Genomic DNA, 25,675 nt, shown 5'->3' with positions numbered 1-25,675 from the left:
GCACTCGGCAGCTCTCCTTACGGGCGCGCCCTCCTTGCGCGTGGGGCTACCCTATGTGGGGGACACCCCTGCGTGGCAGGGCACCCCTTGTGCACATCAGCACGGCACGTGGGCCAGCTCCTCACATGGGTCAGGAGTCCCTGGGTTTGAACCTTGGACCTCCCATGTGGTAGGCGGACACCCTATCCGTTGGGCCAAATTCCCTTCCCCCAAAGACTACTCTTTAAGTCTCCATGCCTTCCGTGCTTTTCTTTGGTGACAGACTGAGGCCCGAGATGAGAATGTAAGTATTTTGAGACTGATTTCAATTTGTTCTAGTCGTTCAACAATAATTTCTAGATGTGTATCTTTTGACTGCAGTTCTCCTATGTGGCATGGACTACACAATAGTCTACTCCCCTTCCCCTTGCCCCATTCATTGCCTCTTTGGCTCCACAGGGGCTCTCCAAGCACCCTCCTTTTAAGAAGTTGATTGCCTTGGCTTTGCGCTATCAGCTACTTTTTCTGAGTAGGAGTACTTTACCTGCAAGATATCAAAGTGGCCTAATTGAAAGTCAGTTTTCTTCAGCCTCAGCCCCTCCATTGTCTAATGCAGACGTTCTCTTTAAGATCCCAGGTCTTGTTATCTCCCTACCCTCTTTGGAGACATGATTCCTCATAGTCTCTGTTGGTCAAGGTGGATTCACATTGGATCAAGGTGATTCGGTCCTGCCCATTACTGGTTTGGGTTATTCATTTGATCTTGGAATGCCGAGGGCTCAATGGGAGCCCAGAGGGGGGTGGTATTATATTCTAAGAGGAGGCTGCTGGCCATCTGCCCATTAGGTCCTCTAAGAAGTGACAGGACTCTTTCCCTTCTAGATATTTAATGCTACCAGTGAGATGTCCAACACTGCTGCTTATCAGTCTGTTCGCATCCTCTCAGTTTCTCTTGTCGAGGCAGAGCAGGAGCTGGAGGACCTTCCTGGGGTTGAGCTGCCATGGTCTAAGCCCACCTCAGGTAAGTGATGGCTTAAAAGTGTTTATGGTAAATTTTGGGTAATGGAGGATACTGATAGCAATATAACATTGTGCCCTATATTATATATTTGAATGTGGTTAAAGGGGGAAATTTTAGGTTGTATATGTGGTTGGTACTAGAATAAAAATTATAAAAAATCCACTGAACCTTAAGCTAACATAGACTATAGTTAACGGTACAATTATAAAAATGTTCTTTCGTGAATTGTAATAAATGCATCACACTAATACAAGGTTTTAATAATAGGGTAGTATATGGGAACCCTGCATTTCTGCATTTTATGCATGATTTTTTGGTAAACCTACTACTTCTCTAATAAAACAAAACAAAACAAAACAAAAAAGGTGCTGTCATTATATAATGGGTCAGTGCCCTAAGAAGAACATATAATCTTCTTTGGTTCTTATCTGTCTGTCTGCTTACTCTTACTCAGTAGCTCTTTCATTCATTATTCACTGTCCATCCCATTCCTGGCTGTGACCATTTCATATGTTTTCTTCCCATCTGCTCCCTTGCTATAAGCAGATGACCCTTCCTTCAGGATACAGCAGTAAGACAGACACAGCCCTAGTCTTAGAGCTTACAGTTTCTTTCTTTCTTTTTTTTTTTTAGTTAAGGAACTTTTAATACTCAAACAAAGAAAATTAAAGAGAAATAGATAAAATTACAACAGACATTGCATCAAAGAAGATTTACACATGTCAAACTAAAATGAAAGAGGCTCAACATTTCATTCAGCATTAAATGAGAATAATACCTGAAATGCCACTACTAACCCAATGTAACCATCAACATTAGGCTTTTTTTTTCAATCTTATTTTTTTCTGTTTTCTTTCTGAACTTTTTTTCTTCTTCTTTATTTTCTTTTAAATGTTACATTCAAAATATATGAGGTCCCCATATACCTCCCACCCCACCCACCCCACCCCTACCACTTCAACAACCTCTTCCATCATTGCAGCACATCCACTGCACCTTGTGAATACATTCTGGAGCGCTGCTGCACCACATGGACAGAGGTCCACATTGTAGTCCACACTCTCCCCCAGTCCACCCAGTGGGCCATGACCAGACACACAAACACACAACTTCCAGCATCTGTCCCTGCAGCACCACCTAGAACAACTCCAAATCCTGAAAATGCCCCCACACCATATCTCTTCTTCCATCTCCCTACCATCAGCAGCCACCGTGGCCACCCTCTCCATATCACTACTACAATTTCTTCCCTTACTAATCCCAATTGTTCCCCAGCAGAACACCAGTAAGTCCATTCTAATCCATACTCTATTCCTCCATCCTGTGGACCCTGGGATTGGTGATGTCCAGCCCCCTCTACATCAAGAGGGGCCTTAGATTCCACATGGATGATGGATGCAATTCTCCTGCTTTCAGCTGTAGGCACTCTTGGTTCCCTGGTGTGGTGGTTGACCCTCTTCACCTCCCTGTCAGCTGGCCAGGGTAAGTCCAAGAAACCAGAGGGTAGGAGCCACAAGTCTGCTAGGGCCCAGGGCCTGGCTGTCACATGGACAGTCCAGAGATTCAGATCTCCTGAGCATACACCAATCCAAACAGCAACCACAGGTCCGGTAAAAGTAACAGAAGAGGCATGTGTAGAAAGGTCATATCTGAGTCCAACTCCATCACACTCAGGAACACAAACTCCAAAGTAGGGCCAACTGACATGGCCCTGAAAGCAAAGCGAAGCAAAACATAAACATCCTTCTCCCTGCTGCCTCATCTCTCATTCCCTTTACCAAACTATTCTAGAACATCTTCTCTTTTCATTCTCAATGCCTTTCCATGCATTCACTCTTCCACATTTGTAATCTGGCTTCTGCTTCCACCTCAACAGTTTTTACACCTCATGGTTACTAATCTTTTAATTACACACTCTGAAGACCTTTGTTAGTTTTCAAAAGTCTCTACCTCTCTGAAGCATTTGATACTCCTATCCAGCCCCTTTTTTGAAACTGCACATTCCTCCTAGCTTTTTTTTTTTTTAAGATTTATTTATTTATTTATTTCTCCCTCCCCCCCGAATCCCGCTTGTCTGTTCTGTGTCTATTTGCTGTGTCGTCTTTGTCCACTTCTATTGTTGTCAGCAGCACGGGAATCTGTGTTTCTTTTTGTTGCATCATCTTGTTGTGTCAGCTCTCTGTGTGTGCGGCGCCATTCCTGAGCAGGCTTCACTTTCTTTTGTGCTGGGTGGCTCTCCTTATGGGGCACACTCCTTGAGCGTGGGGCTCCTTTACGCGGGGGACACCCCTGCGTGGCAGGGCACTCCTTGCGTGCATCAGCACTGCACATGGGCCAGCTCCACACAGGTCAAGGAGGCCCAGGATTTGAACCACGGACCTCCCATGTGGTAGACAGACACCCTAACCACTGGGCCAAGTCCGCCGCCCCTCCTAGCTTTTTATGGTGCTTCCTTTTCCTAGTTTTCTTCCTCTGACTTCTCCCTCCCTGATTCTTTGCTTTCTTCAGTGCTTTCCTCCAAATTTGGTCCCTTTTCCTTTTGTCTGTACCTTGGTGATCTCAATTGCTCCTGCAGTCTCAACTATTAATTCATTCAGCAAATATTTGATTACCTACTATGTCCTAGGCACTGCTCTCAGTGCTGGGGATGGCTCAAGGGGAAAACAGACAAGAATACCTGACCTCATAGAGCTTACCTTCTATTTATTTATTTATTTATTTTAAAGATTTTAATTTTTTTATTTCTTCCCCCTACCCCCTTGCCATGTTATTTCTGTGTCTGCTTATGTTCTCATTAGGTGGCTCCTGGAACCAATCCTGGGACCTTCCGGAGTGGGAGAGAGGCGATCATTCTCTTGCACTGCCTCAGCTCCCTGTTCTGTTACATCTTCTTCTTATTTCTTCTCTGTGTTTCTTGTTGTGTCATATTGCTGTGTCAGCTCTCTGTGTCGGCTGGCATTCCTGCATGGGGTGGCACTCCTGCACGGGGTGACATTCGTGTGGGGGGTGGCACTCCTGCGCGGGGTGGCACTCCTGCTTGGCCGGCTCTCCGCATGGGCCAGCTCAGCCCGTGGGCCAGCTTGCCTTCACCAAGAGACCCGGGGCATCGAACCCTGGACCTCCTATATAGGAAACAGGAGCCCAACTGCTTGAGCCACATCCGTTACCCTTTTATTTATTTTTATTTTCTTTTTTTGAAGACAAAAGCTTACATTCTCTTTTTTTATTATCTTTTTTTTAAAAAGATATGTGGATCACACAAAATGTTACATTTCCCATATACCTCTACTCCCCACACCCCTACTACTTCCACATCAACAACTTCTTTTATTAGTGTGGTATTACAGTCTCTTTTAAAGAGTTTCCTGAAAAGAGAAGGAGAAAATGGGACAATAGTTGGAAGAAGTAGTGGGGAAAATGATTCTGATGTTGATAGCTTAGTCCATCTTTCTCTGGAGCAGTATACCTACATTTCCAAGGTTTCCTAGGCATTCACAAAAAATTTCCTGCTGTCTTAATCAATTTTATGTATAATTCAGTGGTATTAATTACTTTCACAGTATTGTGCTACCAACACCAGCATCCATTATCAGAAATTTTCATCACTGTAAACAGAAATTCCATATTCATTAAACAATAATTTCCCATCCTTCTATGCCCTACCCTCCCTCAGCCCTGGTAACCTGTAATTTATCCTCCATCTCTATGCATTTGCTTATTCTAGGTATTTCATATAAGTGAAATCACTTAATATTAGTCCTTTTGTGTCTGGCTTATTTCGCTCAATATGATATCTTCAAGGATCATCCAGGTTGAAGTATATATCAGAACTTCGTTCCTTTTTATGGCTGAATAATAGTCCATTGTTTGGATAGACCTTATTTTGTTTATTCATTCCATTCATCTGTCAATGGATACTTGGATTGCTTCCATCTTTTGGTGTTTGTGAATAATGCAGCTAGGAACATAGGTGTTCAGCCTATATCTTTTACCTATTCAAAACAAACTTCTCTGCCTTTCCTCCCACATAGAATTCTCCTTCTGTCTATTGTGCTTCTGTGGAGGGTACCATCATTTTCCTGATCACCCAAGCTGGTATATTTTAGATTCTCCTGACTTTTCCCTCTCACTTACCCTACACATGAGGCCAAGCCTAAACCTTCTCTGAGATGCCTTTCATATCCATTTCCTCCTTTTCAGTTGTATTGCTCTTATTTTAGTTCAGGCTTTCATTAACTTTTCCATGAGGACAACAGGATTCTAATTTGCTATACACATATTGGGACATTCATCTTAAGGCATGAATTTTAAAATGTCATTCTGTACTAGTTTTCTCTTTCTACCATAATACATTACCATAAACTTAGTATCTTAAAACAGTTTATTGTCTTACAGTTCTTTGAGTCCAAAGTCTGATACAGGTCTCACTGCCAGGCTACCATTCAATGTGTTGACTGGGCTACACTTCTTTCTGGAGGCTCCAGGGAAGAATCCATTTTCTTGCTCATTCAGGTTGTTGGCAGAATTCTGTTCCTTGTAGTTGTTGGTTTCTGTTTCCTTGCTGGCTGTTGACTTTTTGAGGCCACCTGCATGCCTTGGCTTGTGGCCCCCTTCCTCCAACTTCAAAGCCAACAATGGTGGGTCAAGTCCCTCTTCTGCCACTCCTCTGACTGCAGTTGGGAAAGATTCTGCAATTTTAAGAATGCAGATGATTAGATTAGGTTCACTTAGATAATCCAGGATAATCTTCCTGTCTCAGGGGTCATACCTGCAAAGTTCATTTTGCCACATAAAGATGATGTATTCATAGGTTCGGAGATTGGGACATGGACGTCTTTGGGCAGCCACTGTGCTGCCTTCTACGTGTCCTCCTCCTCATGCACTGGCAAGTAGCTTTCCATTTTCTTGATTCCAAGGTATGGCTCCAATCTTCCCTCCAGTTTTATCTTCCACCATTCTCCTTTTGTAATCTGTGTTCCAGCCAGACTCTTTTTAGAATTTCCCTGTTCTATGTAGCTTTTCACAAATTGTTTCCTCTGCCTAGAGTGCTAGCTCTGCTTATTAAATTCCTGTCTGTCTGTAAAGCCCCTCTTCTTTCTCCTCACCTCCTATTTCTCTTCCCATACTGGCTCATCCATGAATCCACCTTTATACCAGCCACTTACAGCCACCCAACACCAGCCATCATTCATTTGCTAACTCTGTATACAAAGTACAGAATACTGAAGGATACAGATGTCCCTGATTTCAAGTAGGTAATAGTTTAGTGGAGTAAGAGAAACACAAACAGATTAATATAGGAAAGGATAGCGATGGACCTATACCTAGAATATTATGGGAGCACAGGGGAGTTCAGTCTTCAGTAGGCTTTTTCTGATCTGCCTCTGATTTGATATTCTTTCCTTTGCTGCTAAAGCCCCTTAATACTTGTTTATACCTCTCCTCAGGCACTTACCATATTTTGCCATATGTTTTATTTAGTTACATACTTGTCTTTTTCTGTAAACTATAAAACCCATGAGGAGAGGTTCCATGTCTTTCCATGTCTCCTTCATTATTGTATTCTAGCCACCTAGTAGTGCCTATTTGTTACGAAATAAATTTTAAAATAATGAAATTTTAGTGGATTCATAGTTGATTTGAATTTCCACTATTGTACTATAAACTTTTTGAATGCCAGAACTCTGTTGAGTTTGGATCTTTCATAGTGCCAAGGAACTTTAAACATAGTAGGTCTTTAGTAACTATTAGGTTGAATTGACCTCACCAATTTCGTGTGCCTAAGCCAGTTCCCCTCTTTGTCAGATTTACTCTAACATGGGAATTATCAGTCTGGCCTGGGTTAGCTACTGGGCAGTTTGCACAGATGTGCTAGACTATGCTGAACATTTAAACACTGGTTTTGGTTTCTGTTGTTTTCTGTTTGGGGCAAACTTCCCATCACTTACCCATCCTTGTTTTCATTACCATAGCTATAAAGTTGGATATGAAAACACTCAGAAAAAGAAACACACACACACACACACACACACACACATTTCTTCTCCACATGTTCCCTGCCTGCTTATTCCTTTCCACAGAGCCAAGTAGGAGTGAGCGGCAAGGTAAGAGGAGAGGCCCAGGAGGGTAGTGTAGGGACCCTGCCCCGTGGAGGAGTAATATTAATATTCCTAGATTCTGAAGAACCTGTAAGTGATGGAGAAGCAATGGGAAGCATACTTGTCTGGCCACAGAGTTATGGCTCCCCGAATATGTATGTGAATTCCTTATGCCTCAGTTGAGAGCAAAACACTTGCCATTCACCTCTGGCTCAGGTCGAGAGCTCTGTTTTCCCATGATAAGAATATGCATTTTGAGCAACTGACTGAAAATGAGGACAGATAAACGGAAAGGATCACTAAGGCTTCATTCTTCCTTTTTTAGAAAAGATTCTCCTTAGTGAGGATTTGAAAGATATAAATAGATTCAAGACCAATAAATAGGATTAGCAGTGTGGAGGAGGCCTTCAAGCCTGGTAAGAGATGGCCCTCACAGCCTCACTCTTACTTTCCTCTTGAAATCTTAGAAAGGAACACAGGGGATGACCCACACAGTCCTTCTCCTCTAGACCCACCTAGTAGCTGAAGTTTGTATCCAACTACTTTTTCCCTGATGACTTTTTCTCTGGCTGTTTTCCTAACCAGAAAATTTAGGCCATGGGAATTTCAACTACATGTCGGCAGTGTGCTGGCTGTTTGGGCGTAACCTGTATGACACTCTGCAGTATCCCATTGGGCTGATCTCCTCCAGCTGGGGTGGGACACCCATTGAAGCCTGGTCATCTGGAAGGTCCCTGAAAGCCTGTGGGGTCTCTGAGCAAAGGTAAGAAGGCATCCTCCAGGAGCATCCCAGTTGGGTGGATTCCCAGGCTGGGAGAAGACCTACTAGGGAATTAGGTAAGAGAAAGATCATGTATTGAATGTCCACATATGGATGGAATGTATGTAGCTTACTCCATGCACAGGTAAAGTTTTATTTTCACTGTCGACACTACCACAATCATCTGAGAATATATCAAGAAATGAGTATGATCCTTCTCCTTAATAGTTTAATAGTAATAGCTAATACTTACTGGAAGCTTCCTGTATATCAGGTACTGTTCTAGGTACTTTCTGTGAATAAATTCATTTAATACAACAACCCCATGAAGTATAGATACTATTAAAATACTGTGGCTAACGATACTAAGTCTCAGACAGATTCAGTAACTTGTCCATGGACATGATTAATTAGTGGCAGAGTCTGGCCTCACTGTCAGTGCTCCTGTCCACTGGGCTAGGCAGCCTATAGGAATAGCAATCTAACAGGAAGCGCAAATGCAGAAGCATGTGATCAAAGAAATCTTAGTATACTGAGGGTGAAAGCATGCTTATGAAAAGCTCAATCAGGAATAATACGCAGGTGGAGAAGAGGTTAGTTAATAAAGATTCTGATGCTGATATTAACATAGAGATGAATACTGTGTGAACTGCTTTCACATTCATTATCACATTTACTCTGGGAAGGCCGCTGGGAGGAGGATGGACTTGAACTCTTTGGTATGTTTTGGCCAGCGGCTTGCCTGTGGGAGAGTGAAGACAGTCAACTCTGGAACAGAAAGAATGACCTGCAGTAGAATGGAGGGAGCATAATCCCCAGCCTGGGTTGGGGGGACAAAACCTGGATATTTCAGATTTATAGGGGTTGGGAGGAATAATGCCCAGTTAGGAAGGGTATGGGGAAGTGGGCATTTCCACACATAGCCACTAAGAGTATACCTTCATTTAACCATTTTGCAGAGAAATTTAGGAACATGTTCAAGGCCTTAAAAAAAAGGTATCTTTTGACCCAGCACATCTATTTCTGGCCCTTATCTTAAGGAAATAACAAGCATGAAAGCAATGTTTCAGCTACAAGGATGATAACCACAGCATTGCTTATAAGAGCAAAAACTTTAAAACCTACATGCATCCATTGAGCACTAAATAAATGCATTGCCTGCATAAGCAATTCATAATAAAACATTCCTCCTCTCCGGCTTTGATGACCTGATCCGGAACCTGGAATGGCTGACTCCGAACTCCTAGAAAGCTGACTGACACATTTATCCTGAAAAGAACCTGGAGATGAAATTTGGAGACTGTTTATCTTTTCAGGTGAAACTCAGTGGTTCAGTTTCATTCTATGTTGCTTTTACCAGAAGGTCACCTACAGTGAAAGCTGAATAGAAGCCCCACTAAGGGATTATCATGTGATCAATCATTAGATCTCTGGTGATGCCTGTGTATCTTATTTATTCCAGGTTCATTCCACTTAATTTAGGTGGCCCCAGTAATAATTCTGTTCTCTGGAATGCCATGATCCATCCGTTACATAAGATGACTCTGAAAGGGGTGGTATGGTACCAGGGTGAGTGTTAAATTTGCTATTTCTTCATTGTATCGGTTAGCTTTTGCTGCACAACAAACCATTCCAGAATTTAGTGGCTTAAAACCACAATAATTTTATTTGACTTATGATTCTGTGGGTTAGCAGAATGGTTTTTCTGATTTGGGCTGACTCAGCTAATTTCTGCTAGGATCTCTTTTGCATCTTTGGTCACCTGGCAGGTTATTTGGTGACTGGATGATCTAAGAATGGCCTCTTTCTTGTGTCCATTGACTGGTGACTGTCTGTCTGCTAGGGTTCTCACATAGCTTCTCATCCTTCAGCGAGCTAGGTCAGACTCATTTACATGGTAGTTTCAGGCTTCCAAGTGCATTGAGAGAGCAAGTCCCAAAGCTGAAGTGCTTTTCAACCTCTGTTTTTCATCATGTTTTCTAATGAAGAAAGTCAGAGAAAGTCACAGGCCAGCCCAGGGAACCTGTGGGAAGGCGCACAACTAAGGGCATGGATAGAGGAATAGAATAATGTGTGGCTATTTTTTATAGTCTACCCAAAGCCCCTCTCACAGTTTTGATTGTTTTTAGGTGAGAGCAATGGGAACTATAACACAGACCTGTACAATTGCACCTTCCCTGCACTCATTGACGACTGGCGCCAAACCTTCCACTGTGGCTCCCAGGGGCAGACGGAGCGTCTTTTCCCATTTGGGTTTGTCCAGGTATATATTGACAGCAAGAGGTTTTATGGGCATTGTTCTGGGATGAACTACTTGATCTCTTTCGTGGAATTCATATGTCTTCTTTGCCCTTATGGCCTGCTGGTTATGAACAAACGTAAGTCTTCATGCATCTTAATTCATTGATGGGGCAATTAAATATTTTAAAATATTTAGTAAGTAAGTAATGTAAAAGAGCATTACACATTCATTGAAGACATATTGAAAAGATAAGCAAAAGAAAAAAGACATAAAAACATTTACAGTTTTATAATCTAGAAATAAGAGCATTACACATTCATTGAAGACATATTGAAAAGATAAGCAAAAGAAAAAAGACATAAAAACATTTACAGTTTTATAATCTGGAAATAAGCAGACATTTTCTGCTCATATATTTTTGAAATAGGGTCCATACTATATAATACTGCATCATATCCTGCTTTTTCTCATAATGTCATATTATGAACATTTCTTCATGCCAATAAATATGAAAATTCAACACAATTTATTGTGATTGCAGAGTATTCCAAAATATGATTGTGCTGTAATCTATTTAACTATACCCCAATAGATGGACACTTAGGTTGTTTTAAACTTTTTGCTTTTATCAGCTGTGGTATGTTTATTTTCCTTGTAATTAAATCATTGCATGCATGTTTAACTATTTCCATAAGATAAATTCCCAGAAATGAAATGGCTAGATCAAAGGCACATTTAAAAGGCTTTGAACATTTCCCCAAATTCCTCTGTAGAGCAGTTATATGAATGTATACTCTTAGTAGCTATGTGTGAGAATGCCCACTTCCCACACATTCCCTAACTTGGCATTATCCCTCCCACCCCCTAGAATGAACCATGTTTTCTCACTCCTAGGCAGTTGCACATGCTCTTTACCTGGAAAAATCTTTCTCTCTGAAGCTTTCTTAGCTAACCTTTTTTTTTTTTTTTTTAATTTTAAATATTTTGAAACTTACAGGGCAGTTGCAAATATAATACAAACCCCATTTTGCCATATTTGATTATCATTTTATCTATCTCTCTGTTTCTATATATCTGTCTTTTTTATCAATTTTCTTTTTTTCTTTTTTAAGATTTAAAAACAATTTAAAAAATATATTTAGATTATACAAATGTCACATAAAAAATATAGACAATTCCCGTATGCCCCGCACCCTACACTGCTCACATTTTCCCTCATTAACAACATCCTTCATTAGTGTGGTACATTCATTGCAATTGATGAACACATTTTGGAGCACTGCCACTAAGTGTGGATTAAAGTTTACACTGTAGTGTATACTGTCTCCCACCCAAATCTGTAGGTTATGGTGAGATTTATAATGGTCTGTATCTGTTGTTGCAATGTTATTCAGGACAATTCCCAAGACCCCAAAATGCCCCCATATTACACCTCTTTTTCCCTCTCCCTGCCCTCTCAATCTGTTTTCTGAATCCCTGAGTGCAGGTTACATAAATCATGTTCCTTGAACGTTCAATACTGCCATGTACATTCCCTAAGAACAAGGATTTCACTTATGTAACCAACTAGCATGCAGTTATCAAGTTCAAGAAATTTAACATGGATATAAAGTTTACAGTCTGTATTTCAGTATTTTCAAAGGTCCCAATAATGTCCCTTTAAGCCCTTTCTCTTCTCTTGCTAAATTCCATCCAGGCTCATATATTGTATTTAATTGTCATTGTCTCTTTAATTGCTCTTCCTTGCTTCCCTCCCACCCTACCTCCCTTCCTGAAGCATATATACAATATAAACTTCGCCATCTCAATCCTCCCCAAGCATAGCATTCAGTGGGATTAATCATATTCACAGTATCGCCGTATCCTTACCACCTTCCATTACTAAATCTTTCCTATCTCCCCAAACAGAAACCTCATACCCATTATGCGTTAACTCCCCATTCCCCCTGTCCCCCCTCCTTCCCCCTGCCTCTGCCAACCTACACTCTAATCTGTCTCCATGAGCTTGCATATTTTCTGATATTTTCTTTATTGTTATCATGGGGCTTAAATTTAACATACTAAATCTATAAAAATCTCATTTGCTTTGATTCCAGGTTAACTTCAATAGTACATACAAACGGTATTTCTATACTTCTCTGTCCCCCTTCCTTTATGTAGTTTTTGTCATATGTGTTTATACATCATGAATCCCAAACCATAGATTTATCATTACATTTTATGCATTTGCTGCTTAGATCCTGTAGGAAGTCAGAAGTGGAGTTACAAACCAAAAACACAACAGTACTGGCATTTATATTTACCTATATAATCTCCTTACCAGAGATCATTATTTCTTCATGCGGGTTTGGTCTCTTGTCTATTGTTCTTTGCTTTCAACCTGCAGAACTATGTTTGGCATCTTTTGTAGGGTTCTAGTGGTGATGAACTCCCTCAGTTTTTCTTTATTTGGAAATGTCTTATCTCTCCCTCATTTTTGAAAGATCATTTTGTTGGATATATAATTCTTGGTTGGCAATTTTTTTACTTTCAGCTTTTAAAATATGTCATCCCACTGCCTTCTTGCCTCCATGGTTTCTGATGGGAAATTGGCATTTAATCTTATTGATGATCCCTTGTATGTGACATATTGCTTATCTCTTGTGGCTTTCAGAATTTTTACTTTATCTTTGGCACTTGACAATCTGATTGTAATATGCCATGGTGTGGGTTTATCCTGCTCAGAGTTCATTGAATGTCTTGGATGTGTATGTCCATTAAAGTTGGGAGGTTTTCAGCTGTTTTTTCAATTTGAATATTCTCTCTGCCCCTTTCTCTCTTCTCCTTCTGGGGCTTCCACATTGTGTATATTGGTATGCTTGATCACTGTCATCCACAGGTTCCTCAGGCTCTGTTCATTTTTCTTCATTCTTTCTTTTTTCTTCTCCTTAGACTGAATGATTTCATTGATCTTACCCTCAAATTCACTAATTCTTTCTTCTGCCAGCTCCAATTTGCTTTTGAAACCTTCTGATATTGTAGTTTTCAGCTGTTTGGTTCTTTTTCATAATTTCCTGGTTTTAATTTTCATCTCTCTGTTGATATTGTCTTTGTGTTCATTTATCATTTTCCTGGTCTCCTATAGTTACTGTTCATGTTTTCCTATAGCTCTCTGAATATATTTAGGATCATTTTGAAAAATAAGTCTATGTCTGAAATTTCCTCAAGTTTGGTCCTCCTCACTGATGGTTTCTAGTGCTTTAATCCCTTTTGCCAGAGGCATTGCTTCCTGTTTCTTGTATGTTTTGCAGCCTTTTGTTGAAACCTGGACATTTTGATATTTTAATGTATTATCACTGGACTTAGACTCTGGGGCATCTTTTCTTTAAGCCAATCCAGCTAGTGATATGACAGAGTTTTTCTCAAATGCCAGGAGCTAACAACAACACACACACACACACAAAAGAAGGAAAAATGGAAAATGACATTCCCAGCCTCTGCATATTGATGTGTGCAAGTGCTGTCCTTCAGCAGATATCAATACCATGAGTTTAGGGGATAGTTCCAGGCCAAAGCATAGGGGCCATCCTGGTCCTTTCTGCACATGCATCTTATCTTGGGAACCCTAGGAGTTCCCCTGTTCACACAGATGTGAATGTCCCCTCTTCCCTGGGAAATGGCTTCCTCACTTTTCTGGGCACTGTGTAGTATGACCTACAGTCAACAGTCCCTTAGCCCATACTTGACTGTGGTCCCACAGCATCCTGTATGGGAGCTTGGTGAACTGCCTTCTACACACGGAGCAAATTCATGGACAGTGAGTCCCTCAGGCCACCACCAAACAGATTGGGTCAGGCACACATGCTCCCAATACCGGTATGTATGTGAGGGTGAATTTGCTCCCTCCAGAAACAGGACCAGGGATCTGCACTGAGCCGGTGAGGGGCTGCGGAGAGGTCAGCTAGGGTGCTGTAAGATAGTACTGCTTCAGGTAGCTTTTGTCTTCATTCAGCACTCATCCTGTTACTGCAGCCCTTTAACTCTTTCTGGAGCTTTGAGAAAAGGCATTTCTGTCAGTTCAAAGCTCTTTGTGGGAGGATGGAATCCTGACACATCTCACCCCACCACCTTCCCTAGATAACTTTTGGTCTCAGCCTGGATATCAGGAAGACTTTTGTGACCACCCAGAGTTTGGCTTCGATGCCTCCCTTCCCCAGACATAAGCCTCCTTAGCACCCTCTGTCTTAATTGCATGTGGTTTGCATACCTGACTATATATTTTCCTGTATCACATTTATATCCCCAGTGTCTTGTTGGTTGGCATTCATTAAAAAGTGGCTGAACACATGAATGAAAAAACACATCCCAGGGAAACGGACTTGGCCCAGTGGTTAGGGCGTCCGTCTACCACATGGGAGGTCCGTGGTTCAAACCCCGGGCCTCCTTGACCTGTGTGGAGCTGGCCCATGTGCAGTGCTGATGCGCGCAAGGAGTGCCCTGCCACGCAGGGGTGTCCCCGCATAGGGGAGCCCCATGCACAAGGAGTGCGCCCCGTAAGGAGAGCCGCCCAGCGCGAAAGAAAGTGCAGCCTGCCCAGGAATGGCGCCGCCCACACTTCCCGTGCTGCTGACGACAACAGAAGCGGACAAAGAAACAAGGCGCAGCAAATAGACACAGAGAACGGACAACCGGGGGAGGGGGGGATTTAAATAAATAAATAAATCTTAAAAAAAAAAACAAAACACACATCCCAGAGAAACCATACTTTTAATTAAGGTATTAATAACAAGCCAGAAGATTCTGCTCTTAGCCTTGCATAGAAGGAATAAATATATTTGACAATTCACAATTGCCTTATCTCACCTGTTCATATAGCCCTTCTGATATCCAGACTTTTTTTAGTAGGGTGGTAGTTCTGGCTTTTCTGGAACATAGAGAGTCAAACAAGTAAGGTGTTATATAAAAACAAGGCCCACATCACACCATATTGGCACAGGCTTTAATATTTGAGGTGGACATACATAGTTCCACACTTCTGCCTCTGCGTGGTCCCATAAGAACGTTCTTCTCACATCCTCCCATCTCCTCTACCTCATCCTACTTCACCATACTCTTTTTTTGGATGAAGATTTTTATAGAGTTTCTTTCCACTTCAGATTACTTTATGATTATTTTCTTTCTTCTTTCCTACATTTACTTTGACACAAGATGATTCTGCTCATTATTTTCAAAATAGCAGCTCCTGCCACCAATTCTGTATTACCCTTGGTGATGTACATTTCTCTTCTCTTAGCTTGTAACATGTCATTTGAATGTGACTTTAGCCAGTTCAAACACAAAGTAAGTGCTGAATGCTTATTATCTACCATGAACTGCATGAGGTGCTAGAAATACAGCATGAATCACCTGGCACTAAACACTTTACAGTTTAGAAGTCACTTAGCCTCTGTGCTTTAACTTTATTATTATCAACAACAAAAATAAGTTGGTGACTTGTGGGCAACTGGGACTGTAAACATGGTTCCTACCTTCAAAAGGAAATATAAAAGATGATATCATAATGGTTCAGAGCCTGGGATTTGGAGCTAGTCTGCCTGGATTCAAATCCAGCTCTCACATTTCTTTAGCTACATGATCTCAAACAAGATATTGAACCTCTGTTATTTTAAGTATTAAATGAGTTAATCTATATAAATTCTGATAAGTGTTGGATAATGTTAGTGCTTATTATTATTCCTGAGAGGAGTAAGAAAATCTGGAGGAACTGATGGCTTGTAAGGAAAGATGAATTAGCTTTATAGACAACGTTGAGTGTGAATGATGGGTGAAAGAGCGCACCCACCTGAGCATAGGAGAGAGACCAGGGCTAGACACATGTGGCTGAGAGTTGTGAGAGTGGGGAGGTAATCTGAAACGTGGGAGAGAAAGAGCAGAAGGTCAGGGCCTGGAGCTTTGGGGTGTGCTTTTTCAAAGGGGTTTAGAGGAACAGTGGAGCAGACTACAAACTGCAGCAGGTTATTTGTAAAATCCTCTGAATGTGGCCTTTAATGTTCATTGGTTGACACATGCCTTCATTAGTACGTCTGCTTATCACTGTGAGAAATTAGGCAGTGAGGGAAAAACAGGAATTTAATTTGCGATGGAGTACGCAATTTAATTTGCTGGTGCCCCCACGTGGCCATTTTGCAGTAGTGCGCACAATGAAATCGCATGGAGAATTGTGGCAGGAGAAACCTGCCATTTTGAGACAAAGCCCTGGGCTTGAGGGGCTGTTATTAGCATTTCTCCCCGTGGGGCTCCAGGCAGTCTAGTCCTAACCCTGGACTCCCCATCATGGCACTGGCTGGTAAACACAGCTCCACTTTCCATCTTCTGGTTGTAGTGTGGAAGAAGTAGAGCTATTTCCCTGGGACTTTTTCTTCCCATTTTCTAGTTTTCATGAGATTCTGTTGTCATGCTTCAGGTTTCACTTTTATCATTCTATCATTTCATATGTTAAAATCAATTTGCAACTATTCTTTTAAATAAGAGAGTTGGAAATGTCCCCTTAGTTCCATGTCATACCCAAGGCTCCTTTCTGCTGCGATTGCTGCCTCTTCAGGGTTTTCCTGATGGTTTCCTATTTTTTTCTGGAGTGTCTCAATAAGCATAGCACTTCCTCTCTTCAAAGCTTCCTTTGGCACATTCATAGGGATGATCTCAAGTATTTCCTGGGCTATGTGAGTAATAAGACAGGATGTAACTGTCTACTTATTAGCCAGCCCCTGTGATGGGATCAGGAATCTCGAGACAGGGTCAAAAGACAATGTGGTTGCTGGCCTAGACTGCTTCCCACTTTGTGGTTTGACTTTCTAATGTTGTTGGATCATGGTTTGTAAAAGAGAGGTAAGAGTTTGATGCCTCTCATTGGCTGGAAGTCGGGTTGAGAATAAGATGCTCTCTAAAAGGAAGAACAGGGTGACGTAAACATCAGAGAAGGAAGTAAGGAAGAAAGAGTGGGTCCACATGCGTCACAGTAATATTAGAGTGTTTTCCTGAGAACCCCTGTCCTTTCCAGGAGTAGGAGTATATCAACTTTCATCCTAGATGGAAGCAAATCCTATTGATTCAGTATATAGTCCCCCACTTTTCACATGTTTACTGCTCCTACACTAGTCTAAGCCACCATCATCTCTCCTCTGAATTACCGCAGAAGTCTTCTAACTGGGCTTCCTGCTTCCACCTTTCCAATATTTCCCTTATAACAAAGTGATTTTGAAATGTAAGCCATATCAAAAGTCTCTCTAGTGGCTCAACAAAGCCATACACGATCTGCCCCCCAGCCCCATTAGCTGTCTCACCTCACCTAATTCTCTCCTCCTGTTGTTCTCCCTTAGCCACGTTAGCTGCTCGCCTTGCTTTGCTTTAAGCAAACCAGGCATACTCCTGCCTCAGGGTCTGATTTTCTGCTCCCTTTTTCCCCAGTGTATTCATTTACTATTGCTGTGTAACAAATCACTATATGTTTAATGGCTTAAAACAACACAAAACAGTTTTCCATGAATCAGGAGTCGGCCTGGCTTATCTAGGTCCTGTGCCCATGGCTGCAGTCCCATTTGAGGCGTGGGGTGGCAGAATTCCTTTTCTTACGGCTGTAAAGCTCATGATGGCTTGTTTCTTGAAGGCCAGCAAGAGAGAAAGTCTCTGACTTCTACATCTTGGTTTAAAGAGTTCACCTGATTAGGCCAGGCCTACCACCCTCCCTTTGGATTTTTTTTTTTTTAAAGATTTATTATTTATTTAATTCCCCCCCCTCCCCTGTTGTCTGTTCTTGGTGTCTATTTGCTGCGTCTTGTTTCTTTGTCCGCTTCTGTTGCCGTCAGCGGCACGGGAAGTGTGGGCGGCGCCATTCCTGGGCAGGCTGCTCTTTCTTTTCACGCTGGGCGGCTTTCCTCACGGGCGCACTCCTTGCGCGTGGGGCTCCCTCACGCGGGGGACACCCTTGCGTGGCACGGCACTCCTTGCGCGCATCAGCACTGCGCATGGGCCAGCTCCACACGGGTCAAGAAGACCCGGGGTTTGAACCGCGGACCTCCCATATGGTAGACGGACGCCCTAACCACTGGGCCAAAGTCCGTTTCCCCCTTTGGATTTTCTTGAAACCAATTTAGGGACCTTACTTAAACATCTGCAAAATCCCTTCATCTTTGCCATGTAACATCTCGTCACATATAACAGCATAAAACATTAACGTCACAGAAGTGAGACCCCATTACTTTTGCCATATTCTCTTGATTAGAAGAGAGTCACAGGCCCCACCCATGCTCAAGGGAGGGTGTTATATAAGGGAATGGACCACTGAGGGACATTGTAGACCCCTGTGTGTGTGTGGAGGGTCTGCCTCCCACACCCAAATTTCTCCTCTTACCTTCTCCTAATCTTCGTTTAACCCTAGCACTCCCCACTCCTTTCTTGCTGTTTTTCTCCAATGCCATTACCAAGTAATTTACTTCTTGATGTCCTTTATAGTTTTCTCTCCCCATCAGAATGTAAGAATGGAAAGGGCTTTTTGCATCTTGTTCACTGTTCTATCTGCTGGGCAATACTGGTGCCTGGCACAGAGTATGTGCTCAGTAAATATTTGTAAAATGAATGACTGACCAAATGAGTTAACTGGGATTATATGAGCTGCTGATCCTTACCGCAGACTCTGGAGCAATATTACCTTCCCAGTATTCTGGTACTACTTGGTGAAATGCCCTTCGACTTCAAGCTGACAATTTGGATGTCAGACTGAGTGATGGATGTCATCCTGTCTCTTGTGCCCCATAGCCAGCCAGTTGCCTGGTTCTGCCAGTTTGTCTTTCAGAGTGTCTTATTTCTACCACCCCCTTCCTACTACTATCCTTCTAGGTTAGCCCTTTCTTGTTTTAATGCCTAGGCTACTATAGCAGCTTCTTAACTACTCACCCTCTCTGTTTTCAGGCCCTTTACCTCTCCAGATCCATTTATATGACCACTAGACTGAAGTTTTGAAATAACCCTTTTATCTTGTAACTGCTGGGGCTTCCTATCTTTTTCTTATTGAGGTGAAATTTACATAACAAAAAGATTAGCCATTCAAAGTATACAGTTCAGTGGTATTTAGTACATTCACAGTGTTGTGCTACAACCACCTCTACAGTGGCTCGCTATTACTTAAAGAGTATAGTACAAACCCTACCCAAACACTTGCCTCACTGTCTTTCCAACCTTGTCTTTTCCACCTAATCCCTCCCCTGCAGCTAGATTTTTATCTCCAAACTGCCTTTCTCTTTCCTATCCCTGCACTTTATGAGTTCCTAACATGTGAGACATGAGCAGTCTTACTTGTAGGGACTTTTTATATTTTCTTTGCCCATCCAGATGATCTTTTATATATTTCGAGGCCATGTTTTCCCATAATAACGATTGTTGTAAGTACATAGCACTTATTGCCTGTGCCACCAATTTAGCATTTAATCCATTCTATTTTTTACAGTTATTTATTACCACTTCTGAGGTGAAGGTCAGTCTTCTCAATAAAGCTGTAAAGTATTTGTGCCACTTAGCAGATTTTAAAAACCACCTTAAAACGTAGGGGCTTAAAATAATTTATTGTTTGTAGCTTACTTGTCTGGATAGCTGGAGGCTGACTGATCTCCACCGGGCTCTTTCCTGTCTCTGTGGGCCACTTGGGAACTCTGCTCCAGGCTGGGCTTGGCTGGAGTAGATTAAATGAGGCATCTCTGTTCCACAGCTCTCACCCTTCTCCAGAGACTAGTAGGCTGGCCCAGGCATGCCCTTTTCCTGGTGATAGGAGAAGTACGCAAGACCTCTTGAGGCCAGAGTTAGGTGCTGACGCATGGTCATTTCTGCTGCAGTCTAGTGGCCAATCACATACTGAGCCTGATCCGACTCAAGCGGTGGAGAAATATGCTCTTCTTCTTAATGGGAAGAACTGCAAAATCACAAGGCAAGAGGGTGTGGCTATAGGGAGGGGTAAAAAGTTGGGGTCTCTGATACAGTTTGCCACATGCTTAAGGGCAGGCTCTTCTCTGATTCCCTACCTAGCCCTGCCTAGCCCTGTGTTGTGTATACTTGTATCAGTTACCTATTGCTGTGTAACAAACTAACCCCAAACCTAATACTTAATGGCTTAAAACATCAGCTTTTTTTTTTTTTTCACATAATCGATGGGTTAGCAAGAGAAGGTCATAAGAGGATACATGATCAACTGTATGCCAAACTAGACAATGTTGATGAAATGAACAAATTTCTGGAAACACATGAACAAACCACACTGACCCTAAAAGAAATAGAAGACCTTAAAAAACCAATCACAAGTAAAGAAATTTAAGTAGTCAATTTGTTCTCTACTACAATGTGTTAAGTATGTGGTGGTACATTGGAAACTATAACTAATATAATTTATGGACTATAGTTAACAACATTGTAACGTTTTTGTAGCAAGAGCAAAGTCGTTGCTATATTAATGATAAAGGTAAAAAGAATATGGGGTTTGGTTTTATGAGAAATTAATATGATAAATTATTTTTTTCATTTTTTTAAATTAATAAGGACACCCTGACTATGTCATTTGACTGTGTATCTTTCTGAGTACTAGAGGAACAACTGAGTTAGTAGTTGGAATTAGATGAGATAAAAGTGCTTGGAAATAACTTTTTGGGAGTAATGTTTTAATAACTTGTTGAGCTGCTTTTTTCTGTTATTATTATTTTTTATTTGAAATAAAGTTATTAAAAAAAAAGGTGGGGCCTCTTAAGGCATAGACTGAGAAGCAGTACAAGATGCAGCTCTCATGGTCTCATGGTCTGAGCAAATCACAGGGCTAGCAGAGATTCAGTGGGAGGAGAAGACCACCTCTTGATGGAAAGTGTGAAAAAAAGCTATACTGTAAAAGGGCATGTGGGATGAGAGGGATTATTGCATCCATTTTTGGAAATACTGTGCCACAACAGAGTAGCTCATTAAATACTTGTTGAATGAACATCTGAACAAATGAGTGAAGCAGGAGTGGGGGAAGGCTCTGCCAATCAAAAGACTCCAGTTTAGGATTCTGATCTAATAAAAGCAACAATGTCTCTGCTTTCTAGTTATCTTCAGATTTGTCTGCGGGCCCCTCACAGGATGGATTTCCCCAAATCCGCTGGCATCAAACAGCAGACTTTGGCTGTGTCCCCAACCTAAGGATGCCCAATACTTTCATGGCTGTAGCTATGGATCTTGGTGATAGGAACTCGCCGTTTAAAAGGTATGGTTGTTTCTTGGGCTTTGCTTGAACAATTTATTTTCTCTGACTTTAAGTCCTTCATGCTGATGTTTGTTGGTGAGGAGGCAGAGTATGGGTGGCCTAAGGATTGGCATATGACTGTCCTTTATGTTGGGATATGCTGCAGTAACAAAAAACCCTCAACAGCTCAGTGGCTTGATGCAACAAAAATTTATTTCTTGCTCGCACTACATGTCCAAAGGTCAACGGAGAGGTTTTGCTCTTTGTAGTCATTTGTAGTCCCAGGGTGACAGAGGCACACTGGCAGTTAAATGCTTCCGCCTGGAAGCAATACAAGTCATGTCTGCTCATATTGCATTGGCCAGAGCAAGTCATGTGGCCATGCCTAACTTAAATGAGAGCAGGAAATGGAATTCTACCATGTACCCAGAAGGAGGAGCAATGAAATATTTGTGAAATCCCTGATGACTATCAAAAGCTGCAGGATAAGAGGGGATTTCAAAGGTGAATTAGAACTCAATACACAGGTCTGGATTACAGTTAAGAACTTGATAATATTCACTGAATGAAAGAATAAAATCTGGAGGGGACCAAATAATGGACAGCTGACTGGTGAATCACAGGACTTTCAGTGGTTGGATCAGTCTAATGAGTTAGTTTTCCTAGGTGACTTCCAAAGCCTTTCTTCTCTTCCCTCCCTCCCTCCCTCCTTTTCTCCCTCCCTCTTTTCTCTCCTTTCTGGGTCAACTATTATTGCAAGGTTTTCAACCCATAGAATGCCCAGGGCCTCAGCTATGGTTACTGTTTACCATTTCTCTTAAGCCAATTAGCCACTGATCACTGGATATTAGGTCCAGTCAACTCTTCTCACCTTTAGAGGTGCTTCTGTCTAATTTCCTTTTTCTTAGAAATGAAATTTATTGATAAGCTCAAACCCAAAGTTCTCTACTTTTCTTCACCCTCTAGTATCCACCCTCGAGATAAGCAGACTGTGGCCTATAGGCTGCACTTGGGGGCCCGTGCTGTGGCTTATGGTGAGAAGAATTTGGCCTTTCAAGGACCACTGCCTGAGAAGATAGAACTCTTAGCTGACAAGAGGCTGCTCAACCTCACATATTACCAGAAAATCCAGGTGCAGAGGCTGGACAAAAAGATATTTACGGTGAGAATGGCAGAAAAAATAGAGGTTCATCATGTGTTAGAAGTCAGGATTTGTTCCAAATCGAGTCCTGTTTATTTCATTGTAACATTATGAGTCAGGTCTTGTTTGGTTGAAGGCTGAACTTATCTCAGAGGGGCAAATAAACAACTTAGTATAGAGGCAATTTTGATAGGTCAAGGAAGGGTAAATGGGTATTAAATAATCTCATATTAAAATAATATTCTTCTTCTATTTTTCCTCCCAGAGCAACCATCTTTCCTCGAAGATGGGCCTGCAGCTTTATCTGTAGGTTATCTATTGAAAGGATCCTTGCTCCAGAATATTTCCCTCACTGTAGGGGGTCTTTTTCTCACACCATCCTAAATTCTGATATTCTTTTAAGTTTAGTGTCTCCTTTGAGAGCCTTAAGCTTGGTGATTTGTAACTTAGTATGAATTAATGTAATCAGACTACGTTCTCTAATATCTAACAAGGACCATAACATTGTGGGACTGGGGCTGTTGATTAAAGAAGTTATGTGGGAGTCTTTTATAATTGCCTGAAGGAGAGTGGAGGCATTCCTAGATGGAATGTTTAAATGAGTGTCTTTGGGTATCATGATGCCTTTAGGCTGGAGGGAGAAAAGAGCATTGGAGAGGACAGTATATTAAAGACAAATTTTAATTACACAGGACTACATCTAGGGCTGCTGCTGTTCTGGAATCCTTACCTCAACACCTACGAGTCTCTGGGGCATAGTCAGCACTTCTCCCACTTAACTTCTTTATTATTTATTTTGGCAAAGTCCAGGACTGTTTATTGTTTTTTTGTTTTTTTCTATTTTTTATTTTTATTTTTAAAGATACTTAGATTATAAAATGTCACATAAAAATATAGAGGATTCCCATATGCCCCGCTCCCCACATTTTCCCACATTAACAACATCCTTCATTAGTGAGGTACATTCATTACAATTGATGAATATATTTCGGAGCATTGCCACTAAGCGTGGATTAAAGTTTACATTGTAGTTTACAATCTCTCCCACCCAATTCTGTAGGTTATGGCAAGATAAATAATGGCTTATATCGTTATTCCACTTAGCTTCTTTAGATACCTGGTGTGAAGCAAGTTTCACCTCCAAGAAGTCTGGATTTGGAGTTCTAGGTAGGCAGTCGCTGGAAGTCCATCCATCACCTGGACCAGGACTGAGTTGGACTTGGCAGAATTTAGCCATTGGATGCTTGCAGCAGTTTGGTATAATGGATGAATTCCAAAAAGAAATATTGGATTATGCTTATAATCTAATCTGTACCTGGGCATGATTGAGTTATGATTAGGGCTTTGAGTCCCTACCCCTTGGTGGGTGAGGACTCTTAGATAAAAGGCATGGCGAAGAACAGAGTTGAGGGTTTTCTGAAGTTGGAGTTTTGATATTGGAGTTTGATACTGAAGACTTAAGTTGGAGCCCTGGGAAGTCAGCACACAGAGGAAAGAGAAGCCAGTCCCAGGAAGGAAGGAACCTTGAACCTAGAGAAAAGCAAGCCCCAGGAACGTAGGAACCCAGGAAGCCTGAACTCTTGCAGACGTCGGTAGCCATCTTGCTCCAAATAGACTTTGGTGAGGGAAATAACTTAAGGCTTTATGGCCTGGTATCTGTAAGCTTCTACCCCAAATAAATACCCTTTATAAAAACCAACCAATTTCTGGTATTTTGCATCAGCACCTCTTTGGGTGACTAATACAGAATTTGGTACTGAGGAATGGGGAAGTGCTTTTGCAATTACTGAAATGCTGGAAAGGTTTTATAAATGGGTAAGGGGTATTTTTTGGAAGAATTGTGAGATGCTTGGAAGAAAAGACCTACAGTGCTTTGAAGAGACTGTTGATAGCAATATGGATGCTAAAGAGACTTTTTATGATGCCTTAGAAGTAAACGATGAAATTATTATGGGAAACTGGAGGAAGGCAATCTGTGTTTTAAAGTTGCAGAGAACTTAGCAAGATTAACTCCTGGTGTTCTACGGAAGGCAAAATTTGAAAATGGTGTGTGTGTCTGGGCATTTAGCTGAAGAACTTTCCAAAGTAAACCCCAGAGAATGCAGCTTGCCTTCTGCTTGCAGCTTATAGCAAAATGCTAGACGAGAGAGATAAGCTAAGGACCAAACTGTTTGACAGAAAGAAAATAGAAACTGATTCCGGAAATTCCAAGCCTTTGGAAATCAAGTTCCCAGATGAAAGTTCCCCATTTGAGGACTTAACTAAACTTGGAACTGGTAAATCAAGATTGAAGATGCAGTTATCTGGGAAAGACTTGTGGAAAGTTTTATAGTCTGATGGCTTGGACCCCTGCTTCCTGCATGTTAAACCAACAGACTTCTGGAGAGAGCTGTATAAACAAAACCACTGTCAGCCTGGAATAAAAAGGACATAGAAAGGAGAGATTGAAGGGGAAACAACTTCAAGAGGAAAACCATGGAAGCTGAGATCTGGAATTAGGACATCACCTTGGGTCAAGAGAGGAACCCCACCCATGTGTACAGAGAGGGTGAGTTTGCCCAGCAGTTGAAGAGGGTGGATGTTCCCACCCAATGTTCTGGGAGAGTTTTGCCACCCCAGCGTACAGAGATGGAGCATATTCCCCAAGGATTAGAGCAGTTAAGGTCTGAGAGGGGTGGACCTGTCCCCCAAAGGTTAGGGAAGACCAGGTGGTCAACTCGTTGCTCTGAGAGGGTTGAACCTATATGCCAAAGGTTAGGGGGAATGTTGTCTTTACATCACTGTGCTAGGGGGGGTTAAGACTGTAACCCAAAGATATTCGGTAAGGTGTGGCAGTCACCCCAACACCGTTGGAGGGAGAGGTCTGGAGCTTGGTCAACACCCAGATGCTTGATGAGGGTGGAAACAAAATGGCCATTGGTCAAGCATATGGAAAGGTTAGGTTCCCATTAGGCCCCAAGGAGAAGAAACCATCATCTTAAGATGACTTTCAGACTTTGAAATTGAATATAGAGGATGCCCTGCAGGTCTCCTGAACTGCAGAGAAACTGTAACTCATATTTCCCTCCCAATTTTTCCTTATTGTAATGAAAATGTTTATCCTTTTTCTCTCCATTTGTGTACTGGAAGCAGATAAATTGTTTTTTAAGTTTCAGAGGTCTATAGCAGATGGGGCTTTGCCCCAAGACAAACTGTATTTCTTTA

General features: G+C 41.8%; 1 protein-coding gene across 3 annotated transcripts in view; it reads left to right on the top strand.

Moving 5' to 3' along the window:
• The window catches only part of SIAE (sialic acid acetylesterase), a 57,191-nt gene that overhangs the window by 22,875 nt on the left and 8,641 nt on the right, over positions 1-25,675 (top strand). For 2 of the 3 annotated variants that reach the window (XM_023591960.2, XM_004469277.4), the window contains exons 4-9: positions 862-1,000; positions 7,684-7,861; positions 9,321-9,427; positions 9,988-10,121; positions 21,194-21,351; positions 22,297-22,492. In XM_023591960.2, the coding sequence (XP_023447728.1) occupies positions 862-1,000; positions 7,684-7,861; positions 9,321-9,427; positions 9,988-10,121; positions 21,194-21,351; positions 22,297-22,492 (912 nt within the window). Of the gene's footprint in view, positions 1-861; positions 1,001-7,683; positions 7,862-9,320; positions 9,428-9,987; positions 10,122-21,193; positions 21,352-22,296; positions 22,493-23,575; positions 23,685-25,675 lie in introns of those variants that run through there. The other variant, XM_071212390.1, reaches the window with a different exon arrangement.

The sequence above is a fragment of the Dasypus novemcinctus genome, chromosome 27 (genome assembly GCF_030445035.2).
Source record: "Dasypus novemcinctus isolate mDasNov1 chromosome 27, mDasNov1.1.hap2, whole genome shotgun sequence".
Taxonomy (NCBI): domain Eukaryota; kingdom Metazoa; phylum Chordata; class Mammalia; order Cingulata; family Dasypodidae; genus Dasypus; species Dasypus novemcinctus.
This window is presented reverse-complemented; position numbering and strand designations above follow the sequence as displayed.